The following is a 26,567-nucleotide window of genomic DNA, read 5'->3' as shown; positions in this document are numbered from 1 at the left end:
ATAGGCTCAAAGCCCATCCACTTTTGTCTCAAACAACAAACAAACACTGTCCTTCCATTGTTTATCAATTTGCTTCAGCGGGCCCAGGAATGTCTCCATTGTGAGACTTGTTGATTACTGTGTTTGGCATATTGAATATGTCACGGGGAGCTTGCCAGGCTTTGCTGTGCGGGCAAGATACTCTCGATAGCTTGTCAGGCTCTTCAAGAGGGGTGGAGGAATTGAACCCGGCTTGGCCAGGCTGGCTGCATGCAAGGCAAATTCCCTACTGCTGTGCTATCGCTCCGTCCCCCTAAGGGATAATTAATTTTATATTTTAAAATAAGAAAATGGTAGGGTTTTGATTAATAGGTTTTTTAAAAAAAATTATTTAAATTAAAAAAATAGCATCTTTAGGGGCTGGAGCGATAGCACAATGGGTAGGGCGTTTGCCTTACATGCGGCTGACCCAGGTTCAATCCCAGCATCCCATTGGTCCCCTGAGCACCTCCAGGAATGATTCCTGAGTGCAGAGCCAGGAGTGATCCCTAAGCATTGCCAGGTGTGACCCAAAAAGAAAAAAATAGCATCTTTATCTTTACAGAAAGCAAGGTTAGTCCATACAGTTCTTCATCCTAGCTTCTTGTCTTGTGTTCCTACAAATGTGAAAACAAATTTCTCCCAAAGGCTTTGGAACCTAGGATTTTGTAACCTTTATTGCTGGTCTTGCTAAAACTCGCTCACTATTGTGTAGAAACCGTTCTACTGCCATGCAGATAAAATTCTATTTCTCTCTGTAGAAAAATCTCTAACTGTCCTTCACCTTTCTACTTAGGACTTCTCAAATATTTTCCTGCTATCTACTTCTTTTTTTCTTAATTGAACCACCGTCAGATAGTTACAAAACTTTCATGTCTGAGTTTCAGTCATACAATGATCGAACATCCATCCCTCCACCATCAATGTCCCAGTACACACCCCCCTTTCCAAACCCTCCCCCTACCTCTATGGCAGACAATTTCCCCCGTACTCTTGCTCTACTTTTGAGCATTATGGTTTTTTTTAGAAACTCATTTATTTTCTGTCAACCTTATTTTCATTTCCCGTTTGAGTGGTCTTGAGTCTTAAGACCACTTGGTGGTGGTTCCAACCCACTCAGTGGCCTGAGCAGTAGGAGCTGCAGACCAGTCTTCTGTGGCGGGCTGAGCACTCCAATCTTCAGTAGGAAACTGCTGAATGGGCAAAGAGGGCACCTGCACCCCTTCAGACCAATCTGCAACCTCAGGCTGAGTCCCGGTGACCTCCGGAGCAAGGGCAGTCCATTCACCCTGGAATTCCTCCTTAGTCACGGCCTGCTCAGCAGCAGCCTCCTCTTCCTTTTCAATCTCCTTGGGATCTCTGTGGAAGTAGAGATCAGACATGACCTCTCATGGGTGTTCATGGGAGATGGTGCCTCACATGCGCAGAACCTCTCCTGCCAGCATCCACCACATGAGACCCACAGAGTGAGCTCCCTTGTTGTTGCAAGGGATGGCAATGTCCACATAGCACAGAGGAGTGTCTGTGTTACACAGAGCAATAGTAGGCAGATTGACGTAAGAAGCCTCTGTGAGGGACAGGTGGTCAGCCCTGGGATCAGTAACCACCAGAAGTCTCGGCTCCTGGAAAGCCACCTGGATTTGATTGGTGAAAGTTCCAAGAGTGAAGCGGCCAGCAATTGGAGTGGCACTTGTGGTAGAAGTAAACTTCAGTACAGCACACTGGCCAGTATTCCTGGATGAGATCACACTGACATCGGCTGGGTTTTCAATAGCAACAATGGCACGAGCTGCCAGCAGAAGTTTCTCCCAGGTTCTCTTCAAATTTATCATGGAGATGCCATCACTTTTTCTTTTGTAGATGTACTGTTCCATCTGAAGTCCCAGTTGGTGCCACCTAAGTGGGTGCCTGCTGCAAGGAATTTGAGGACATCCTCCTCCTTCATCTGCAGGACATTGTGAAATTTCCCTTTAAGTTACGGTGGGAATAGTGAACAATGCCATATGGGTCCCTCGCTGGGCAGCATGGAAAGTGAGCATTATGGTTTTCAATATGGATACTGGAAGGTTATCACGTTTAGTCCTTTATCTACTTTCAGCATATGTCTCCCATGCCGAACAATCCCTCCAACCATTATTGTCTTCGTGATCCCTTCTCTATTCCAGCTGCTTTCTCCCACAGTTCCATGAGACAGATTTTCAACTATGAAGCAATATTCCTGGCTCCTGTGTTTACTGTACTTGGGTGTCTGTCTCATATTATGTTATTTTATATTCCACAAATGAGTGCAGTCCTTCTATGTCTGTCCCACTCTTTCTGACTCATTTCACTTGGCTTGATACTCTTCAGGCATGTGGGATCCAAGACTGAGATCTCCAAGCCTGCTCGGATCAGGACTGGGCCTCCTCCACCCAGTAGGTGTTACACCCACCAACTGCCCCTGGCATCGTGTTATCCCATCAATGGCCAAGACCCAGAGACTATAAAACTCGGTCACGGTCACGGTCCTCCCGTTGTTCATCGATTTGCTCGAGTGGACCCAGTAAACGTCTTCATTGGAGACTTTGTTGTTACTGTGTTTGGCATATCAAACACATCACGGGTAGCTTGCCAGGCTCTGCCGTGCAGGCGAGATACTCTCGGTAGCTTGCCGGACTCTCCAAGAGGGGTGGAGGAATCGAACTCAGGTCGGCCATATTGGCTGCGTGCAAGGCAAACGCCCTACCGCTGTTCTATCAATAAAACTCAGCTCCTGGATTATCTGGATTATTATCTAGTTCTTACTCTTGGAGAACTCGGCAGGCTACTAAGAGTATCCTGCCCACATGGCAGAGTCTGGCAAACTCCCTGCAGCATATCAGATATGCCAAAATCCAGTAACAATGATGGGTCTCATTTTCTGACCCTGAAAGAGCCTCGAGTGTGGCACTTTCTAAAATATCAGGGCTAGGACGAAGGAGACGTTATTGGTGCCTGCTCAAGGAAATTGATGAACAACAGGATGACAGTGATACAGTGATACTCTCCATAACCATTCAATTATAAACAAATTTCAAAACTTCTTCTTTCTTAATATATGCATAGTATTTCATTGTGTAGATATACCAAGGGCTGGAGTGATAGCATAGTGGGTAGGGCGTTTGCCTTGCAATCAAACCCCGGTTCGATTCCTCCATCCCTCTCAGAGAGCCCAGCAAACTACTGAGGGTATCCCGTCCTCATGGCAGAGCCCAGTGGCATGTTCAATATGCCAAAAACAGTAACAAGTCTCACAATGGAGACGTTACTGATGCCCGCTCAAGCAAATCGATGAACAACAGGAGGACAGTGCTACAGATGTATCAAAGTTTCTTTAACCAGTTATCTGTTCTCAGGCACTGGGGTTGTTTCCAGATTTTGGCTATTGTGACTAGCCAAAGACTGCTGCAATGTGAACACAGGTGCAAATGTCATCTCTACTGTGCTTTTTTGTACCCTTGGGATATATTCCCAGAAGTGGCATTGCGGGGTCATATGGAAGCTCAATTTCTAGTTTATTAAGGAATGCTCATATTTTTTCCAAAAAGGCTGAACCAGTTGGCATTCCCATCAACAGAGAAAGAGCGTCCCTTTCTCCCCACATCCAAGGCAACACTGATCGCTTTTGTTCTTTTGAATGTGTGTCAGTCTCTGGTGTAAGATAATATCTCTTTGTTGTTTTGATTTGCATCTCCCTGATGGTTAGGGTTGTAGAGCATTTTTTCATGAGCCTTTTATATTTCTTTTTTGAGGAAGCTTCTGTTTATTTCTTCTCCCCATATTTTGATGAGGTTAGAGATTTTTTTCTTGTAAAATTCTACTAGTGTTTTGTATATCCTAGATAGTAATCCCTAATCAGATGGGTATTAGTAAACATTCTTTCCATTCAGTGGGCTCTCTGTGTATTTTGGTCACTATTTCCTTTGAAGTGAAAAAGTTTCTTAGTTTAATGTAGTTCCATTGTTTATATCCTGCTATCTTCAAAATGCTCAATTTGTTATTTCTAGTCTGCTATCTGACCAGAATTAAATTTTCCCTGTTATCTTTTTTTGTCAAATCTCACATAAGACATCCAATTAACAGCCAATCAACAGTCTTATTCTTGTGGTTGTGTAAATGTGACTCATTGCAGGGTCAGCAATTTGGTAGAAATTTCCTATTCCTTATATCTATTTCATGTAAAAATTGGGTACCACCAAATTTAAGACTACTGGTATTTTATGTACCACTGAGAAAAAAAATTCCTCTTCCAATTAACTATGACTTATCTCAGTTGTAAAATGTATTTTGATTTTAAAGATGACACATTGGGAAAATGTTTGTCTTGATCTTCTCTTGCCCTCTTTTCTTGACAAGTTTTAAACCTGGAGTCATGAATTCATGAATTCTAATAGTGTTCTCATGTACAAACTACATAATTTTCTGCAAGGGCATGATTTTGAACTCATGTTATGCAATAATTAAGAGTGCAGTCCCTGGAACTAGGTTCACTTTACAAAAAGAGACTGCTTATTATTATCTATGGATCTAAGAGAATATATTTGAGTTTTGCTCTTTTTTTTTCTCCTCTAAAACATGAAAAATAATAGCCCATACTGAACATTTTATCTTAAAGTATTAGATGATTCAGTGATGGTGAAGCACCTAGAGAGTGCATTTCACACTGTGACTTTACTTGCTAAATTTTATGAAGCTTCTCTTTGTATTGTCTTCTTAAGTCCTCTTACTCTATTGAGTTCAAGTTTAACATTCTTGGGGTTGGAGCCATATACAGTGAGCAGGCTGCTTGCCTTGCATGCAGTGGACCTGGTTTTTATTCCTGGAACTTCATATACTCACCAAGTCCCTGGAAGTGAACTCTGAGTGTAGAGTCAGGGGTAAACCCTGAGCACCACTGGATGTGGCCCCCCAACAGAACAAGCAAATTAACATAGCTACTCCTCCTCCAAATGGTGCAGTGAGAGTAGGTCAAAAGTGTTCACCAATTAAGTAACTCTCTCTCCATGTTCTCTCATTATATACCAGTTTGTTGAGCTCCAAGATCTCCAAGCCTGTTCGGTTCAGAACTGGGCATCCTCCACTCAGATTTCCCATTTTCCAGTAGCTAGGCAGTCACACAAACTTCCCCTGGTGCCATGAAATACCATAAATGGCCAAGATCCAGAGACTATAAAACAAAGCTCCCGGAAGAGAGCGATGCAGAGTTTCCTGCCTGCGTGCCAGGCTATCTTCACCCGGGCCCCTCGGAGGGGGGCGGGTTGAGTTTCCCTCCCAGCCCCAGGCAGAGCCCCGGCAGCTGAAGACCTCCAGCCAGAGCCATGCTCAAGGCCGCTCTCCACACACTTGGATGAGCCTCATGCATGAAGTAAACCGGCAGAGGAACCCAGGTGCGTGGGTCTCAGGGCTGAGATCTCCAAGCCTGCTCAGATCAGGACTGGGCTTCCTCCACCCTGATCCCCCATTTTCCAGTAGCTAGGCAGTCACACCCACAAATTGCCCCTGGTGCCACGAAATCCCATCAACGGCCATGATCCAGAGACTATAAAACAAAGCTCCCGGAAGTGTGCGGTTGTGTCTTACAGTCCAGTGCTCCTTCTCAGAGAACCTGACAAGTTATTGAAAGTATCCTACCCGCAAGACAGAGCCTGGCAAGCTCCCATGGCATATTCGGTATGCCAAAAACAGTAACAATGATGGGTTTCATTCCTCTGACCCTGAAAGAGCCTCCAATGTGGCACCACTGGGAAGGACGAGTAAGGAGAAGATGCTAAAATCTCAGGACTAGGACGAATGCAGACATTACTGGTGCCCACTCAAGCAAATTGATGAATAATGGGATGACAGTGATACAGTGATACAGTGATACAGTGATTTTTGAAACCAAAAGTTTCAAAAATTATGCGAGTGGTTCATGCAATGTCCTTAGAAAGCAGCTTCTATAGAATTGTCATACCAACCACATGTTACATCTATGTAATATTCCTTGGCACTGCATGCCTTGACATTTTGTTTGTTATATCCATGTCCTTTTCCAGTCAATTTAAAAATAATTTCTCACACATGTCTCCTACTTTAAAATTTTAGTTACTTTTCTGCAATATTCAATCTGTCACTTATTCCCTTCACTGGGTTTTTTGAATAATATTTTACTTTTCCTATTGGCCTTTATTATTTATTAGCATTTTGGTATACCTCTGTATTGTTTTAGTGGTTGTTTTATATTTCAGTTCTTACAATCTACTAGCATTTAATACTGTACCACTTGTGTAAAGTGCAGAAACCTTACAACTGTATTGACTCATTTACCAATCCTGCCATTTCTAAGTGATAATTATCCTAGGTATTATATCTGCATATGGTGTGGACATCGCAGTCCACTGTCTATCTGTACTCTGAATAACTTATTTTAGCATTGTATAAAGTGCAGATATATTAAATTTTTTTCTTAATCTCTTTTGATCTGAAAATGTCTGTTTTCTTCATTCTTCAATAATATTTTTCCCTCATATTGAACCTAACCCACAGTTTCTCTCTGTCAATCTCCATTGTTTCTGTTTTCTAAATTCTTATTCTCTATGTTAGCACAGCACGTAGGGCGTTTGCCTTGCACACAGCCAACCTGGCTGACCCAAGTTCGATTCCTCCGGCCCTCTCAGAGAGCCCAGCAAGCTACCAAGAGTATCTCACCCCCACGGCAAAGCCTGGCAAGCTCCCTGTGATGTATTCTATATGCCAAACACAGTAACAAGTGTCACAAGTTACTGGTGCCCGCTAGAGCAAATTGATGAACAACAGGATGATAGTGACAGTGAGCAATTCCCTATGTGAAACACATAATTTTTTCTATAATATCTTTGAGCACTTTTTCTTGTCTTTAATTTTTATGTCAGTTTAACCGTAATACCACTTAAGTTGTAGCCCTCTATATTTATCGTACTTATGACTTGTTCAGCTTCTTTATAAATGTACATCTTTCAGCAGATCTAACAAATTTGCTAACATACAGCCATCCATGCATTGCACAACAATGCTTCTCTCCCCTCTGTAACCTACACATGTAGTAGGTTATATCATGCCATTTATGTCATTATATTCTGCAACATTGGCACTATGACAAAATAACCTCACAGTGAATTTCTTCAAACATAGCCTTGTCAATAGGTGGTGCATGATTATATTTCTTCAAGTAATTTTTTCTGTCCAAATTATCTGTTTTTCCATTTTCAGACCTGAAATAGAGGTATACTTGATTTTTTAAATACTTTTTCCAAAAGTTTCAAGTCATCAGATAATTTTTTTTGCCCGTGTATATTTATTTATTTATTGCTTTTTGGGTCACACCCAGCTATGCTCAGGGGTTGCTCCTGGCTCTGCACTCAGGAATCACTCCTGGCAATGCTTGGGGGACCATATGGGATGCCAGGGGATCAAACCCGGGTCGCCCACGTGCAAGGCAAATGCCCTACCTGCTGTGCTATTGCTCCAACCCCGCCCGTGTATACTTCAGACTGTGGTGACCTTACCCCCAAACATAGTTACGGAAATTGGGGCAACAGTACCCTGGACACTCCTTGTCATGGGGTGGCTTAGCCAGTTTTTTTTAATGTATTTATTTATTGAATCACCGTGGGAAAGGTTACAAAGCTTTCAGGTTTAGGTCTCAGTCATGCAAATATCAAACACATTTCCCTTTACCAATACTTATTTTTTACCATGAAGAACCCCAATAAAACCCCACCCCCACCCCTCCCAGTCCCTGTGGGGCAGATGAATTCTAGTTAACACTCTATCTGCTTTGATTAGATTCATTGTTTCAATAAAAGATTCACCACTATTATTTAGAGTTTACCCCCCCCCCCCCAAATCAGACATGCTGAAAAAGCATTGTGAAGTGATTTGCTTTCTACAGCTGGGTTCAAGAATTAAATGTTGGTTTTGGATTTCTGCTATTTTACTTATTGACCCCGGAAGTATTTCTACTGAAAGTCAGATAGTTCAGAAATTGGTTTCTGTGCTCTGGAGTCGTGGCCGTGCTGGAGAGCCGCTAGTGGGGGGCAACTGGTGGCCTCAGTAGGGCATGAAGGGTGGACCGAAACGCCCCCCTTCCCATGAGGTTTCAGTCGCTCCCACACCCCCGGCTCATACCTGCTGTCCACAAGGCTCGCATGCGGCCGCCATCTTTCTTTCCAGAGAGGAGAGGGCGACTGGGGCAACACCCTTTCCCCTCCGGACAGACATGATGGCTGGATTAACGCATAGTCCATTCACTTTTCTGCTCCAAGCTGCCGGGTTCTGCATTAAGTCCTTGTGCTTCTGGGGCCGTGGCTGTGCTGGAGAGCCGCTCGTGGGGGGCAACTGGTGACCTCGGTAGGGCGTGAAGGACGGACTGGAACGCCCCCCTTCCCATGAGGTTTTAGTCGCCCCCACACCCCCGGCTCATGCCTGCTGTCCACAAGGCCCCCATGCGGCCACCATCCTTCTTTCCAGAGAAAAGAGGGCAAATGGGGCAACACCCTTTCCCCTCCGGGCAGACATGATGGCCTGGATTAACGCATAGTCCTTTCACTTTTCTGCTCCAAGCTGCTGGGTTCTGCATTAAGTCCTTGTGCTTCTGGGGCTGTGGCCGTGCTGGAGAGCCGCTTGTGGGGGGCAACTGGTGACCTCGGTAGGGCGTGAAGGACGGACTGGAACGCCCCCCTTCCCATGAGGTTTTAGTCGCCCCCACACCCCCGGCTCATACCTGCTGTCCACAAGGCTCCTATGCGGCCACCATCTTTCTTTCCAGAGAGGAGAGGGTGACTGGGGCAACACCCTTTCCCCTCCGGACAGACATGATGGCCTGGATTAATGCATAGTCCATTCACTTTTCTGCTCCAAGCTGCCGGGTTCTGCATTAAGTCCTTGTGCTTCTGGGGCCGTGGCCGTGCTGGAGAGCCGCTCGCGGGGGGGCAACTGGTGACCTCGGTAGGGCGTGAAGGACGGACTGGAACGTCCCCCTTCCCATGAGGTTTTAGTCGCCCCCACACCCCCGGCTCATACCTGCTGTCCACAAGGCTCCCATGTGGCCGCCATCTTTCTTTCCAGAGGGAGGAGGGTGGAAGGGACCAACACCCTTTCCCCTCCGGACAGACATGATGGCCTGGATTAACGCATAGTCCTTACACTTTTCTGCTCCAAGCTGCTGGGTTCTGCATGAAATCCTTGTGTTTCTGGGGCTGTGGCCGTGCTGGAGAGCCGCTCGTGGGGGGCAACTGGTGACCTCGGTAGGGCGTGAAGGACGGACCGGAACACCCCCCTTCCCATGAGGTTTTAGTCGCCCCCACACCCCCGGCTCATGCCTGCTGTCCACAAGGCCCCCATGCGGCCACCATCCTTCTTTCCAGAGAAAAGAGGGCGAATGGGGCAACACCCTTTCCCCTCCGAACAGACATGATGGCCTGGATTAATGCATAGCCCGTTCACTTTCTGCTCCAAGCTGCTGGGTTATGCATTAAGTCCTTGTGTTTCTGGGCTGTGACTGTGCTCCAAACTTAACTATGATTTTCAGAGAGAAACGTTGGGTGGTTTACTTCCTATGGTTCACTTTGTATATAGAGAGATGTTGCGCGGCCACGTAAGCAGCCACGCGGTTTTGAGGAAAAGTCCTAGTTCCCGCATACTCGAGCTGTGCTTGTAGAGGCTTCTGGTCACCGGGGTTCCATCTGGGGGAGGCGGGATGCGGCACCTACCCCATCTGGGACTTGCTGGTGATCTCGGCTCTTTTTGGAACCTGTTTTTTTTTTTTCCTCTGGGATCTGTGGTTCCCGCGCCCTCCATGTGGTCCTTCTCTTAGGCTGTATGTTTTAAAGATGGCGCTGGGGGGCGGGCTGTGGGCGTGACTTCCAGAATCAGAGGTTACCTGGGAGCTGTAGTCCGGCAGATTTGAGAAAAAGTCCTAGTTCCCGCATACTCAAGCTGTGCTTGTAGAGGCTTCTGGTCACCGGGTTTCCATCTGGGGGAGGCGGGATGCGGCACCTACCCCATCTGGGACTTGCTGGTGATCTCGGCTCTTTTTGGAACCTGTTTTTTTTTTCTTCCTCTGGGATCTGTGGTTCCCGCGCCCTCCATGTGGTCCTTCCATCAGATAATTTTTATTATGGAACTATGATGACTGAGACTACGACCAAAACTATGACTACCATTGTGCTATAAGGGAGAGATCAGACTAAGTTGGGGAGGAGAGAGAAATAAACTGACTGATCAGCCTGGGATCCAGTCCCTGTTTCTCTGTTCCCCAGGTCCTTCTGTTGCTGTCACCCGGCCTGGAGAGGCAGCTCTTGGCCTCTGAACACTTGAGTCCTACACATGCACCCACACTTTTCTTTGAAATTCTCAATACAGGAATGAAGATAGACTCGTATACCAATGGAAAAGAATTGATTGTTTAGAGACAGATCCTCAGGTATGTGGACAAAGGATATAAGTTTATGAAGAAGAGCAAGAAAAGTTTCTTCAACAAATGGTATTTGGGAAACTGGTTAGCTACTGGCAAAACAAACCAAAATGAACATATATTCTATCTTACATCATACACAAAATTTTATTCAAAGTCGATCAAAAACTGTTATACCTGAATACATAAATTATAAGAAAATCATGCATAACTCTTTATGACATTGACTATAAAGGCATCTTCAATGACTTGATGCCATTGGTCAAGCAAACAAAAGCAAAAATATTCAAACAGGATTACATCAAATTAAGGAGCAATACATTGCAAAAGAAACGATAAGTAGAATAAAAGGACAAACCCACAAACTGGGAGAAAATATTTTCTCACCACACAGTCCAAAGGGCTAGTAGCCAAGATATAGAAAGCACTTGACAAATAACCAATAACTCCACCAAAAAAAGGGAAGAAGGGCTAAACTCACTCCAATTTTTCCTTTTTTGAATAAAAGTGAAATACACAGTTACAAAGTTGCTCATAATTGGGTTACAGTCATATAATGTTCAAACAGCCATCCCTTCACCAGTGTATATTTCCCAAGACCAATGTCCCCAATTTCTCTCCTCTCACCCTCTCACTGCCTGTCTTTATGGCAGGCATTTTCCTCTTCTTTCTCGCTCTCTGTCCTCACACCAGTGGTACTGGCACACAGCAGAAGGCATAGTAACAGTGCTGACAAGGATGTAGGGAAAAAGGGACTCTCACCACTGTTGGTGGAAATGTCAACTATTTCAACCTTTATGGCAGCTTCTCAAGAAGAAGACGAAGGAGGAGGAGGAGGAAGAGGAAGAGAAAGGAGGAGGAGGAGGAGGAGGAGGAGGAGGAGGAGGAGGAAGAAGAAGAAGAAGAAGACGAAGAAGAAGAAGAAGAAGAAGAAGAAGAAGAAGAAGAAGAAGAAGAAGAAGAAGAAGAAGAATTAAGCTTCTGTACAACCCAGCAGTTTCACTCCTTTGTATTAATCCCAATGTCCTCAATACACAATTTTGAAAGGATATTTGGATTCCTATATTTATTATTGCACTATTCTCAGTAGTCAAGATCTAGAAATAATCTGAGGGCCCAAGATTGCGAGTGGATAAAAAATAGGCATATATCTGCACTGCAATAAGAAATGATAAATTTATGCAATTTTCCACTACATATATAGAACTAGAGGGTATCATATCAGTCAGAGGAAGAGGGACAAATACAGAAAGATTTCTGTCCTATGTAGAATGTAAAGAAACATGGTAACGGAATAACAAATGGCCAAAGACAACAGAACCTGAGTTTGTCTACAAAACTGAGCTTATCAAGAGAGCCAAGGGTGCATGGGGTCCTTAGGACATTGGTGGAGAGATACTGTAACTCTTGTGGAGGGTGTGGTGGTGGAATGTTGTATGCATGAAGCTCTATCATCAACATTATTGTAAATCTCAGTGGCCTGAACAAAATTGGAAAAACAAACCCAAAAATGTATTATTATAGTTCCAAGGGATGATTTTGTTTGAGTTTGGTTGTTTCTCAGATCCTGTTATGCAGTGGCAGTCACATGGCATCTGAAAGCACGAACTTATTTATGTTAAGAGCGGATAATGAGAAAGTCGTGACTGTCTACTAGGATAGCTACAGGCAACATTCTGTTATGACTTGGGCTTCTCACAATATCAGAGCTAGGTTCAGAGGGAACATTCCAGAGTGGAGGTACTAAAAGCCACATGGCAGCTAAAGTTGTTAAGAGTTATGCATTGGAAGTAGCAAAGCAACACTTCCGCCATACTCGTTTGGTTAAAACAGATCATGTGATTTTTAGTTTTGAACAAATTACCCTTGAAGAGTTTGAGTAACAGAGTCATATCCATCAATCTAACGTATAATCTATTGATGATTTTTGAAAGCCATTTAGCAATATCTGCTTTACTATGACTTGAGTTACCACTATTAGGTTAATGTTCACATAGCTTAGTTTGCTCTTTCAATTTGCCATTGAATACTTTTATCTTATTTTTAAAAAATTTTGGAGGAATAAAAGGAATTCCTTTAATAAACATTAATAAACCACTTCATTGAATGTCAAGAAAGGCAGTTCCCATTGGCAAAGAGACCTTTAGCTTCATTGAGATGCATTAATTTAGATGGAAAAAAGATGCTTATTTTAGTTTTACAAACATCAATGTGGGTTATGTGGTAATTACTTAAAAGAGCAGGATAACAATTCATGCAATCAGCAGGACCCTATAATTACAATGCATAATTTTAAATAGAATTTAGCAAAATGAGCCCATACATAGAATTTTTTAATGAAAAAGATGTGCTTGACACCACACTAAATTAAATATAAAATTTGCATATGTTCCTTTTTTTTTTACTAGGGGATACATTAGCTTAATCTGTTTTATCTTACTTCACTAATCCTCTATTTCTAGCTCAGGTATGGGGTCAGGTAAAGAACATGCTGATTCACACTCAGGTTGAATGGACACAAGAATCAGAATCAGGAGTAGAGACAGAGAATGTGTCAGTGGGCTAAGTGCATCTTTGCTTATCGGTGTTGATCTCTGATTCTGCAATACATGAGAGTAGTAGCCCTTACATAACCTGGTGCTTACCCTCCATCCCCCAGCAAAACAAACAAATAAGAAGAACTAGTGAGAAAAGATTCCCTTTCTGTTGTCTAGAATGATCCAACATCATTCTAAGAAGTGATTCTGAAAGTTACAATAAGACAACTTGTTTTCACTGAAAGTTTAATATAAATGTGATGCAATCATTTAATTTAGAATATGAATACTGGCAGAAAACAGAAACATTTTCTGTACTTGGGGCTTTTGGGGTGGGTGGGAAAGGGAATTGAATGAAAAATAAAAACAAATTTAAATATCTAAAGATAGAGTGGCATTTTGGAGAAACAAAATAATCAATGCTAGGAATATAAAGTACAAAAAGATGCTGATTATCATACTGTTGTATAATATGTTTGAGATTGCTACAAGAGTAGATACTAAAAGTACTCATTTCAATGCAAGAACTTTTTATAAGGTGTTGGATGCTAACAGAATTTGTGGTAATCATTTAACAAAATATATGAGTCAAATCATTATACTATACACCATAAACTGACATAGGGTCTTTTTTGAAAATGTAAACTTCAGGTGTTTTTAGTTTTAAGAAACTTTAAAAAAATGTCACTGTGATTCATGATACTGTCAAACCCAATTTTAAGCCTTTAATGTTTCAACTCCAGCCCCACAGGTCAGCATCCTTCCACCAATGCCCCCATGTATAAATTATATCTCAATAAGACAGAAGGAAAATAAGATTAAAATAAAAAAAAAAGTTTACACTATCTTTTTGTTAAAGACAGAACAAAGAGGTAAAATATGACTTCTGTGGCTCCAAGCAGCTGAAAGTACAAGAGTATATTTACTCAGTTAATCCCTATCCTGGGCTGGAGCAATAGCACAGTGGTAGGGCCCTTGCCTTGCACGCAGCCAACATAGCCAACCCGAGTTCGATTCCTCCGCCCCTTTCAGAGAGCCCGGCAAGCCGAGAGTATCTTGCCTGCATGGCAAAGCCTGGCAAGCTACCCCTAGCGTATTCAATATGCCAAACACAGTAACAGTTGTCACAATGGAGACATTACTGGGCCCGCTCAAGCAAATCGATGAACAACGGGAGGACAGTGACAGTGACAGTGACAATCCCTATCCTATGTAAAATGTATCCCACTATCCCATTACACGTGTACAAAAGTTAATGTTAGACAAGTCACATACTGCATTAGACTGGGAAGACTTAAGGACGCCGTGGTAAATATTGTGGTAAACACTTGAAAATTATGTGGACATTTGCATTACTTACAGATTTTGAATAGTAGTATGTAGAAATAGCAGCAGAATATAATAGAATATAGCAAGGTCTCTCAGAGGTAATTTTTGTCCTCCACATTAAATTGAGGATCAGTTACTTAGATTCTCTTTTTGAAAGTCCACCGATGAAATTATAAACCTCAATAAATTATGAATGAATACTGAATTCTTACCTGCAGTTCCTGAATTCATATCAAGAGGGTTACTGTTCTCATCTTCAAAGCTCAGGACCTGAGACATCAAAATGTGTAATATCTTTAGAAACGTTTTAATAAATTCATTTTATTTAGTGTAACAAGTCTCACAATATTACTGAACTGGACCCACTCGAGCAAATCAATGAACAACAGGAGGGCATGACAGTGACAGTGATTTTATTTAGCAAATATATAGTGAGGGCATACTAGCTACTACTAAGACATAAGCATGATTTTTGAGCTCAAATAGTATAAGCTCACCATGACAGGGATATTTAAAATTGGTGGTACTGTGGTCATGGTGGAGGGAAGTCGGCACTCTGGTGGGGGTGTGATGTTGGAAACTGTATACGTGAAACCCTATCACAAACAGTACTATAAATCACAGTGCCTAAAATTTAAAAGAAAAAAACTAACAAAACAATTTATAATCTGCTGCAGTAAGGTCACAGGTCAAAATACTTATGTTAAAGATTCAAAGAACTGGAGAGATAGTGTAGCAGGGAGGGCATTTGCCTTGCATGCAGGTGACAGTTTAATCCCCAGAATCTCCTATGGTCCCCTGAGCCCCACGACGAGCAATCCCTGAGCACAGAGTCAGGAGATAGGCCTGAGCACTGCTGGGTTTGCCCTTCTAGCCCCCTCAAAAAAATTTAAAAAACTAAGGGCATTCAGGAGAGGGAAGGAACAAATCATTTCTGAATGAGAGGTATAAGGATCCTGCCTGGAAGACATCACTTAATCACTTAATCACTTAATCCCCGTTATTCAGCGATTTATTCGAGCGGGTGCCAGTAATGTCTCCATTCATCCCGGTTGTGTGCTAGCATAGCCCAATGGTATCTGTTCGTTCTAGGAACATGCAGAGCCTCAAACCGATCATTGGTGGTACTGTGGAGTACTGGAAGACATAGCATTTAAATTGAACTAAAATTAAAGTACTATGCTAGGATATTCTTACCCCCAGGAGTTTTTAAGTCTATTTGGAGACCGTCTTTAATATATTCCCATATTTAATTTTAGCTAAGGAATTTGCAATGTGGTAAATTTGTGGAGAATAATTCAGAAAATTATAACTATCTCCCTACAGGATAGCTGCTATGTAAGGTTTAGACAACCTTATAAAATGAAAACAATATTTCATTTCTAAGTTAATAGAGTAGAATTCCTACATAAATTTTTCCTAGAAATTCATAAATTTCTTGATGGCAATAAGGTCACTTTTGTAGCAAAATAATAACTGTTTCCTCAAAAATAATATATTATAGAAACAAATATAGAGCATGAAGATCAGGAATACTAACTATTAATATTTTTGAATGTTTATGTCCAGGTTTTCCTTTTAGTACATTTATTTTGGATATAGTTATTTAGTCAGTTTTCACACAAAAAAAAATTAGAGGAAGAACTTTGTTTCGACATCATAAATTTCTTCAAGAACATTATCTTTAATGACTGCACAATAGGCCATATTTTAAAGGTACATTAATTTACTTAATGAGTCTTCCAGTGTTGAAATGTTTTCTAAATATTGCAATTTTTAATCTAACATTGAGATGAGAATCCTTGTACAGAAATCTATTTCTACATGTCAAATGTTTTAAACATTATAGAACATATGCTCCAGAATATTTAACTTAGGGATAAAAAGAAAACCATTACGATAGCTCAGCAATACATCATCATTTCATTTCATCATTTCATCCTGTTATTCGTCGATTGCCTCGAGCAGGCCCCAGTAACGTCTCTTTCATCCTAACACTGAGATTATATTCAAGGCTCTTTAGGAGAATGAGACCCATCATTGTTACTGGAATTTGGTATATTTGGTACGCCACGGGGAGTTTGCCAGACTCTGCCATGTGGGCAGGCTACATTTGATAGCCTGCAAGTTTGTCCAAAGTAGGAATGAGATGATAATATGTCATAAAAGATGTCCTGATAAGATGCGGTTCCGGGAGCTGGATTTTATAGTCTCTGAGTCTTGGCCGTTGATGGGATTACACGGCGCCAGGGGGCTCAGCAATACAAAAAGTATTAATTAAAAAGTCCTCCATTTCTTTTACATACAAGTGGTACTACATGAAAAGTATCATGCAAAGTGAAATGAGTCAGAAAGAGAGGGACAGACATAGAATTCAGATATACATTCATCTGGGGAACATAAAGTAACAAAATAGGAGACTAACACTCAAGAATAGCCAAGATAAGTACCAGGAGGTTCACTCCATGGCTTGGAGGCGAGCTGCACATGCTAGGGGAAAAGGCAGCTCAGATAGAGAAGGGAGCACCAAATAAAGGGTGTTAGGAGAATCCTCCCAGGATGGGAGAAGCATGCTGAAAGTAGATTATAGACCAAACATGATTGCCACTCAATGCCTCTTTTGCAAACCACAGCACCCAAAAGGAGAGAGAGAACAAAAGGGAATGCCCTATCTCAGAGGAAGGGTGAGATGGGGGAGATGGGAGTTGGGAGGGCTACTGGGATCAGTGGTGGTGGAGAATGGGCACTGGTGGAGGGATGGGTACTCGATCATTGTATAACTGAAACTCGAGCACAAAAATTTGTAAGTCTACAACGGTACCTCATGGTGTTTCGCTAACAAATTTTTTTTAAAAATTCCTCCATTTCTTTTGATTGAAGAAGTTAGTGCCTATTTGTAATTACTCAGATATATTTCTTGACACTGGCTGTCTGCTTGTTTGGTTGGTTTTTGGGCCACACTCAGTGGTGCTCAGAAATTACTTCCAGCTCTGTACTCAGGGGAAAGTGAAGAAATTAAAGAAGGGACTGGTACTAATGGACTGTGGTGATGGAATATTGGTTCTTTGGTGATAATTTTAGTGTGCTGACACATTTTAAGGAAGCACAAAATTGTATGCTTAAAACACAGACATTTGGGTGGACTAGTGTTATCTCAATAAAATGTAAAAATTTAAAGAATTATGGCTAGACTTAATCTCCCCCAAGTTATTTAGGTCAATGCTTGATTCAGAATCTGTTTGAGTCAGAGAGATAGTAGGATTTAGATGTATGTCTTGTATGTGGCCAACTCCAGTTTGGTTCCCAACATTGCAAGTTCCCCAAGTATCACTGAAAGTGATCCCTGATAACAAATCCAAAAATAGTACCCCAAACACTGCTGAGTATAGACCAATGACTTTCCTCAAATATCTTTTATTGCTCCCCCCAAAATCAAATGTCTATGTAATGACATAGAATCACATCAGCAAGGCTATTGTCCCTTGCATATACCTGGTTTCTGTGCATTCCCTGACCCTGTGTCATGGTTTCGACACAGTCTGTCCTTTGAGCCCAGAGAACAGGGGACTAAGATGAGAGGAAACCCAACCTTGGGACTGACAACAAACATACCTTATTACTGGATAATTTACATGTAAAGGAGGGAAATGTTTGGGTTTTGTAAAAAAAAATAGTAAAAAACAGAGAAACGAATGAAAATGTAATTTTCTTGGAAAGACAAGTTCTGATAAGGATGACAGCTATATGGTAGTATAAACAAGTACATGAGCATAAGTGGAAGTGAAGGTACCGAGAATGTATGTGAGATGGACTCAAGCTGCAGGAATAGCCCTAACCAAACAAGCAATGAGAAAAAGGGGAAAAAAACTATTTATATAAAATCAAAGCAAAGTAAAAAGTGAGAAGTGGTTTCCACTGTGATCAGTAAAGGCAAAAGTAGATAAGAAAGCAGAAGCTGTTTCCATAGTTTAGTGCTGACTAAAGCAACTACAAAGTTCTTTCCTAAACATGCATTTGGAACTTGAGTGTACAACTTCTACAGGCTGAAATAGAGGGTTGGCAGGCTTTTATGCAATTATGACCCTTAAACGTAGAGTGCAGGAGTGGGGAGGCAACTTGCCTTGCACACAACTTACATGGGTTCTATCTCCTCTGGTACCCCAGAGCCTGGCTAAGAGTGATCCCAGAGCCCAGAGGTAGGAGTAAGCCCTGTATACCACCAGTGGTGACTCCCAAACCAAATATATATATATATATAAAGACTAAAAATCGGATTCAATTCGATATATATATGTATATATATGTATATATATACATATATATGTATATATATATATATATATGATGCTGGGAATCGAATCCGATTTTTAGTCTTTCAACTCTAACTTTGAGAGCTTGTTTGTAGGTTCTAGCAGGGGAGCACAGCTACTCATATACCCTTGACTCTTGACCGAAGACCAGTAGTCTGTATTCAGGGAAGGCCGTCCTCTTCCACCGAGTGCACAGCTTTGGGAGGGACGCACATGGAGTGGTGAGGGAGGAAAGGGACACCCGCCTAGCCAGCCAGATCAGCCAAATCAACCCTGGTGATCAATGGGGTGACAGATGCTGCAGCCAGATCGCCCTCACATCATTCTTACTTTGGACAACCTGGCAGGCTACCGAATGTAACCTGTCCACACAGCAGAGTCTGGCAAACTCCCCATGGCGTACCCAATATGCCAAATACCAGTAATAATATGGGTCTCATTCTCCTAACCCTGAAAGAGCCTTGAATATGGCACTTTTTAAAATCTCAGGACTAGGATGAAGGAGACATTACTGGTGCCTGCTCAAGGCAATCGATGAATAACAGGATGATCATGATTGTGATCCTGATATATACATGTACTTGACATTTATATATACATATATATATACATATATATGTTTCATATATATATATATAAATGTTAAGTACAGGGGCTGGCTGCGTGGATCAGTGGTAAGGCACTAGCACATGGGAAGCCCTGGGTTTTAATCCCCAGCATGCTACACCATACATATGTACACTCACACATACACACATATACTGACAACTTAGGTACAAACTGACCTCTTCCATTTCAAAGGAATCTGGTGCATTGCGTGCACGACAAAATAGATTCTTGAGCTTGTTGGCATGAACTGAGTTTTCCTTCTGGTTTCTGTCCTTTATGAATCTCTCAGACACACAGGAAGGGGAGGTCTGTTTGGCTGACATGGATGGGTGATGCCTCTGCTTGCTTGGAAGAGCACAAGGAATATGACAAAGATCAGAGTCATCATGGACTTGGAGGAACAGAGACTCCACTGAAAAAGACAAATTCCTTTGGTCACAGTGGTTTGCTGTTGCTGCTAAGCTCACTCCACACTCGGCTGGCTCTGCAGAGGTGAGGGAAAATCTCTCCCTTACATCTGATGCTTCTGATGTTTCTATATTACACCCCCTCCTGATGCTCTGCTCATAAGACCTCCTGTAATGTTTATTCATTCTTCTTTGATGCTCTTTTGCCCGATTCACTGAAGTCTTTTGCACACTCTTTTGTCCATATTTATCTTCTGTTTCATTCTGTAGGTCATTAACATCGTTCAACAAAGATGAGAATGCATTGGCCACATGGTCCAGGATCCGAAGCTGTTGGAAACGACCTAAAAATCACAAAGAACACACAGCTTTCAGGTTTCTTCCAGTCTCTCCTATAAAATTGAATTAATAGAGTCAAAACTGAAAAGAATAATTAACACATGAGATTTCAAAATGGGAAAAACTGTCCTGTGGAAACTCAGATTTTCTTGACACATGCTATTGTTTGTCATGGAACTGATTACCCTACAAAGAGGTTATTGGAAAGCAAATATCAATTTTTCCCCTCTTGTGGAACTCCAAAGCATTTCCACTGAACATTTTTGTTAGCCAGAATGCTGTAATCACAAAAGTAAGTAAATTAATTTTTATGGAAAAAAATTGTGTTCCCAGAACACCCCCTGCCCAAATACACCACCAAATTATACCCCATCACTACACACACACTTGCCCTGTAATAACCTTATGATAAAATAAAGCAGGAATGTTGAAGTGTACAGGCTGTAAGTGAATTGCCTCTAAACTAGTAAGGTATAGCAAATCTTTGATGTTGCTTTTTTTTTTGACCTTTTGATGTAAATGCAAAAAAAACCTCTTCAGATTTACTTTGGTTGATAAAAATACAGTAAGCTCTCACTTGATGTCAATAATGGTTTCTTGTAAACTTCAACTTCAAGTGAAAGTATGTATAATTAAAACTTATATCCTTTATTTAACATTGTTTCATTCAACATTAATCAGGATTCTTCCCCTGTTACTCCCACCTCCACATTATTGCAATAAATCACACTGAGTTAAACTGTAATTTGAGGCTCTTCTGTGCTAACTTAGGTCCTTAGAAAAACTCAAGTAGCATAATTCTAACTTTTAAAAGTGTATATATAAATTATACATTTATAATTAGCTGAAAATATACAGCTATCTAAATAAAACTATATAAATAAAATGTATGTGTACATTTTTATGCATTAACATATCAGTATAGGTAAATCTGAAGTTTTAAGTTATAAATTGAATGACATGTAAAAGAGTGAACCTAAAAAAAAACTGAACTTATTTTTTTAATATGAGGTTATTCTGAATATTTCTCCACAGTTTTAGGCTAGATACATCATTCAGTCCTATTAACTCCTTTTAGATTGTCCCTTAAAGAGTGCAAAGATCATGACAAATGGAGTCAGAATGCCTGATTCAATTACTGAAATTGTGGTCACAAAGTATTTGAAGAATGAATAGATACATGGTGTTTAGGCCTGTTTGAGTCACAGATCAGCTTCTTCTTCTGAAGATTAAGGTAATAATATCTGTTTTGTTTATCTCTCATATCTGTTGTGAAAGCACTGTTTAAAAAACATCAATTAACAATTCAAATGTGTAAGATTCAGGAAAAGAATAGATTTTCCTCAGTTTTCTAAGATGGTCATCAATGTGAAAACTTAAAACTTAAAAATCATTCACTTAAAAAATCAGTTTGTCAACTTCTAAGTCTGTGGATAACCTGGCATTAATTATTTAGACAATATGCAAGTACTGGTTCATTAAATTATGTTTGTGGAAACCTAAGACAGCAAAAACTAGTATGGGAACTCATTGCCACTTTGAAAAAAATTATAAAAATATTTTTTGTATTTTCATGCAATACAACCATGGCAACAGAGTATTCTGTTTTATTTTGTTTGCCCAGGATGACATGCAGAGTATCAGAAATCAATAATAGTCAAGGACTGCATTCTGACTATCATTTGCACCAAAGTAGCAATACCACTAAGTTTTTGAAGAGCTTGTCTTTGTGCCTACCTGCTTTCTTGTCCTGAAAGGGAGAAGACACATACTATTACGCCTTCCAAAAATGTGATGCATAAGACATATTCTTTCAAAGTCTAGAGGAATTCATATACTGAGTTGTAGGATAACATTAGGTTTATCCTTTCAGCATTGTTGCAGGGAACTTAGTTACATAACCTTAAAGCAATGTCCTTTCTGTATGCACATAGAAAGACAGTTAATATTATGCTTTGTAACTTGGGAGTTGATTGACTTCAATAATATTTACTCCTGGGCATCTGCTATCTCAACTCAGTTGCCCTTAGTTCCTAGCACCCCAAAAGCAGAGTCCCAACGAGGGACTGAATGGACCCAGGGCAAGCTGTGAACTACCCTGGCATCAAAATGGGCTAGGCCAAAGCACCACAATACTCAACTATAAATTGAGAGCATGATCACAGACAAATGGTGTCATGATCCAAAAGTAATGACGAGACTAGGACCCTGCTGGGGTTTGGAAGACTAACCTGGCCTGAGGACTGTGTTCTGGAATATATAGTAAGATGTCCTCAGGAAGAACCAAACTTTAAGTTTGATATATATCTTACTGTGCTCATACAGAATGACATTGCTAGAAATATTAGAAGTAAAATTTACTGTAACTAATTAAATGGATTACTAGCTGAGGAAAGAAGAAAGCGACACACCCTGGATGGGATCCTGCCCTTAATCGGATCTCCTAGTAATCCGGAGTAATCTCTTTAGATTACTTTTATGGAGCGATAGCACAGCGGGTAGGGCGTTCGCCTTACACGCGGCCAACATGGCCGACCCGAGTTCGATTCCTCCACCCTTCTCGGAGAGCCCGGCAAGCTACCGAGAGTATTCGATATGCCAGACACAGTAACAACAAAGTCTCCAATGGAGACGTTACTGGGCCCGCTCGAGCAAATCGACGATCAACGGGAGGGCCTTTACCTTTTACCTTTACTTTTATCTTTGTGTTACCTCCTGGAGGAGCAGTTTTACCCTTCTTTGATATGTTAATGTTCAACCTACCTTTGTGTCACCACCCTATGTGATTACTATATAAACTAATATACATATATATACATACATACATATATATACATATATATGCATGTGTCTGTTGGTCTGGAGCAATAGCACAGTGTGTAGGGCGTTTGCCTTGCATGAAGCTGACCCGGATTCAATTCCCAGCATCCCATATGGTTCCCTGAGCATCACCAAAAGTAATTCCTGAGTGCATGAGCCAGGAGTAACCCCTGTGCATTGCTGGGTGTGACCCAAGAAAAAGCAATATATATATATATATATATATATATATATTAAAATAAACTAAGACTGTAATAGTGGAGGGGGTCAGAGTCAGAAGTGAGAGCAGTCAGACTCCAGAAGTCAAGGTCGGGCTCCAGAAATCAGGGTCAGGATCAGGAAAGAAGCAGAGAGTGAAAGAAGGGGGCAGTCAGAAACCAGAGTGAAGGGCTCCAGAGAGAGAAGCAGAAGTGTTCCAGAGAAAGAGAGATTGGAAGAGACCAGAGGAGAGACTACAGAGACAGAGTCAAAAATAGAAAGACAGAAGATAGCACAGTGGCATATATAGAAGCAGAGCACAAAGGAGGAGCCATCCCGATCTCATCCAAACACAGTGGATCCAGAGCACTGAACATGGGCAGCAAGAAAGAGCCATCCAGAGAGCCCACTGACAACTCACATCTTCCCATCCCTCTGCATGTGTGAATTGTATTTTTTGTACTGGATATTTAGGGGAAGCATTCTTATTCCGTTTCCCTTCTACATTCATCTTTAGTTGAAACCGAATCTCTTTTGTGAGCCTGAGGTTACAACTGAATCATAATTCTGTTTTTATGATCGTCTAAATATACACCCCATAGCATAATTTTATACTTAGACTAAGACAAAGCCTATCAATTTAATTGGTTCAGTCAGTTTAGAGAACACAGTAGTCTGAAGTGGATTATTTTTTGCCGTTGGGTAGACTGAACAATGAACCAATTGATTTTCATACCCCCGAGTTGAACCTCTTATATTGAATTTAAATGAGACATACTTTCATTATGCCTTTAGTAGATCAACTAATTTTATTATTGCTTGTTTTACATGTGACCTTCTCATCTTTCATGAATCAAAAGTGTCTTGGTAAGGGTTGAGTGTGAATAGCTACAATGTACTATCCAAAGTGTTCAATAGATGAGACAAGAATGGGCCAATAAGAACAGGACCAAGGGCCAACTCCTGAATCCCCTACAAAGCATGTGTCAACTTTATCTGGAAAATGTTTACTTCATAGATCAGAGAAGTAATTTACACATATCAGAGAAGTAAATACTTTTCAAATATTGTTAATTCTTATTATTCTTCCCAAATAAAGAATTGATTGATGCACTTGAATCTCTGCGTGGCTTGGAGAAAGAGAGAGCAAAGAATACTGATTTCTTCCAAAGAGTAAAGACATGTCACATTTTAATATCATCAGGTTTGCATGCTCTTTAAAAAAATTTTCATTGCTAAGAATTATTTAGACCCATTTCACCCACAGGAAAGCGGGAGCAACAAATTCTAATAAAAAAATCTAAGTGAAGCCTCTGTTTCAAATTTTTGCTTGAGAAAAACACCTCACCTCACTTGGTCTTCCTGGCAAAGGTTTTTTTTTTATTTAAAAAAACTCATTACAGAAATAGGATTTTTGCATTTCTCCCAGTGGAGACATTTACAATCTCTTTCCCACAAAAGATATTTCTTAAAGCTCCTCTAAGAGTGTTCTGCATTAAAACAATTCTTAGAGACAGAATATGTCTACCTATGAAGCAGATTTTGAAGTAAGCAAAACTGATAGTCTTAAAAGCATCTTTCCCCTAAATCATTTGAACTCAGCATATATACCCCCAAGAACATCCTTAGTAATATTATGAGAAAATATCTATTCACCACTAATTTGGGGGAAAATAGCAGCATGCATGGAAACAAAACGTTTAAGGCATAGTTAAGTCACAGACATGCGTGATTAATAACTGCCACTTATAGCTCCTGGTCCAGAAAGAAGGGGGTAAGTCTTGCAGTTGAGGAGATGAAGGTTTCACTTAGTAACTTATAATAAACCTTGTGAGATGCTACTTTCTTTATCTCCTAGCTTAGGTGTATGTTAACACTGCTCACCAGAATTATCAGCTCTTTCTTCTTGGTATATTGGTTAGACTACACATTTTGACCTCTTTGCAGTTCAATGGCACCACGTGAACTTTTGGTCAGAGAATTCTGAGCAGAGAAGATATGTGTAAATCACGAGCAGGAGGATTTAAAAGATGATTTTGTTTGTTTGTTTGTTTCCCTATTATTAAACCAGGGATGGTCCAAATGACGATGTCCTGAGTAAGGATAATGTGAAGTGGATTCCTTCTTCCCTAAACATGTATAGCCACTAGCAGTGGCAGTGAATGATCAACTGGCAGTAGAATGATTAACGTGAACTTTTCTGCTTGATGGCCTTCTGAGGGAGAGACTGATTTTTATCTCCCTCCAAATACGGTAGATCCCCTTGATAGCTCACTGTCATGCAGAAATTTGAATGAACAAGGGACTCACTTACCGTACAAGTTAGGATTCTCAATGTCCATTCGCTGCTTCTGAGCCTCGAGAAAAACACGGATATTGATTCCTCTGGCTGCTGAGCTACAATGCAGGAACCTGGCTGGGATTTGTGTACAGATGTCTGGCTCATCGGCACCAAATCCCAGATCCAAGAGAATCTCCACTGGATCTTTTTCCCAAAATTCCAGCAATTCAGGAATGCTGTGGTAAAAACAGGAATAACTTTTTTCAGTTAATAGCTCACTTGACCAAAAGTAATTTATTTTCAAGATTCCCTCAAATCCCAATTTTTGCACAAGTTGAGTGGAAGAAGAATGAATAAGCTAACAGATGGCACAGTTACTAGTCTCATATACACTTACTTAAAGGCCAGTCAGTCACCCCCACTCAGGGACTGCTTGCCTGTAGTTCACATGCAATATCAATGATTTGACTTACCAGGCTTTCCATTTCATAATAAGTAAATGCTCAATTAGATGGGGAAGGGAGAGTGTGTAACAGAAGCCAGTAGTAGTGTAGTGACAGCCACAAAGAAATAGATATTCATGTTAAGAGATGAAACAGGAAAAACAAACAAACAACGGATTTCAAGCATATTTTGAGGATGTCAGGCTCTGACATCCATAGGTCGGCAAGCCTGTTGAATATATCATAAAATTCAGACCATAATCTGACATTTACAAATAATGATGTAAAGTCCCTAGAAGGATTAAAATTTGTTTTCTATTTTCATCCTTGTGGTGGGACTTGACTGAAAAAGTCCTGAAAAAGAAGTGCTTTTTAACAAATTGTCTTATTCTGCTTTGGTGCTGTTACCAATCAGTTATCTGGAAACTTTACTTAGATATGACAATGCATATCCTAATTAGTGAACTTCCCTGAGACATACATGGACCTTCTGAAACTCTTGGACTCTATCAGAATGAGCGCTTTTTAAATTTTCTTATGTTCATTTCTTATGTTTATTTATTCCTTATGCTTATGTATTTATGTTCATTTGTTAAAGTTTTTGTTTGACTTTATATACAATACTAAGGACCTTCTTGAAGATTGTCTCATTATTCCACCATTTAAATTAGACTCATTACAATTCTTTCATTTGGACATTTACATTTAATTATATCCAAATAGAAGCACAATGTTCTGTCTCCTGATTCATCAATAGGTAAGCTATGAAAACTTCCTATGTGCCTCAAATGATGCCATTTAATATATTAATCAAAAGACTGGAAGT

The 26,567-nt window shown here is 40.8% G+C and overlaps 1 protein-coding gene and 1 pseudogene across 1 annotated transcript in view; both read right to left on the bottom strand.

Annotated features, from left to right (window-relative positions):
- Nucleotides 1–26,567, bottom strand: part of ITPRID1 (ITPR interacting domain containing 1) — a 163,080-nt gene that overhangs the window by 76,294 nt on the left and 60,219 nt on the right. The window contains exons 7-9 of the mRNA XM_056118703.1: nt 25,332–25,534; nt 19,430–20,004; nt 14,547–14,604 (exon numbers count right to left, since the gene is read on the bottom strand). Coding sequence (XP_055974678.1) covers nt 14,547–14,604; nt 19,430–20,004; nt 25,332–25,534 — 836 coding nt within the window. The remainder of the gene's footprint in view (nt 1–14,546; nt 14,605–19,429; nt 20,005–25,331; nt 25,535–26,567) is intronic.
- LOC130027544 (40S ribosomal protein SA-like) lies at nt 1,104–1,969 on the bottom strand (annotated as a pseudogene).

The sequence above is a fragment of the Sorex fumeus genome, unplaced genomic scaffold (assembly GCF_029834395.1).
Source record: "Sorex fumeus unplaced genomic scaffold, SorFum_2.1 ptg000037l, whole genome shotgun sequence".
In the NCBI taxonomy this organism is placed as follows: Eukaryota; Metazoa; Chordata; class Mammalia; order Eulipotyphla; family Soricidae; genus Sorex; species Sorex fumeus.
Note: the sequence above shows the minus strand (reverse complement) of the source record. Positions and strands in the feature narration are given on the sequence as shown.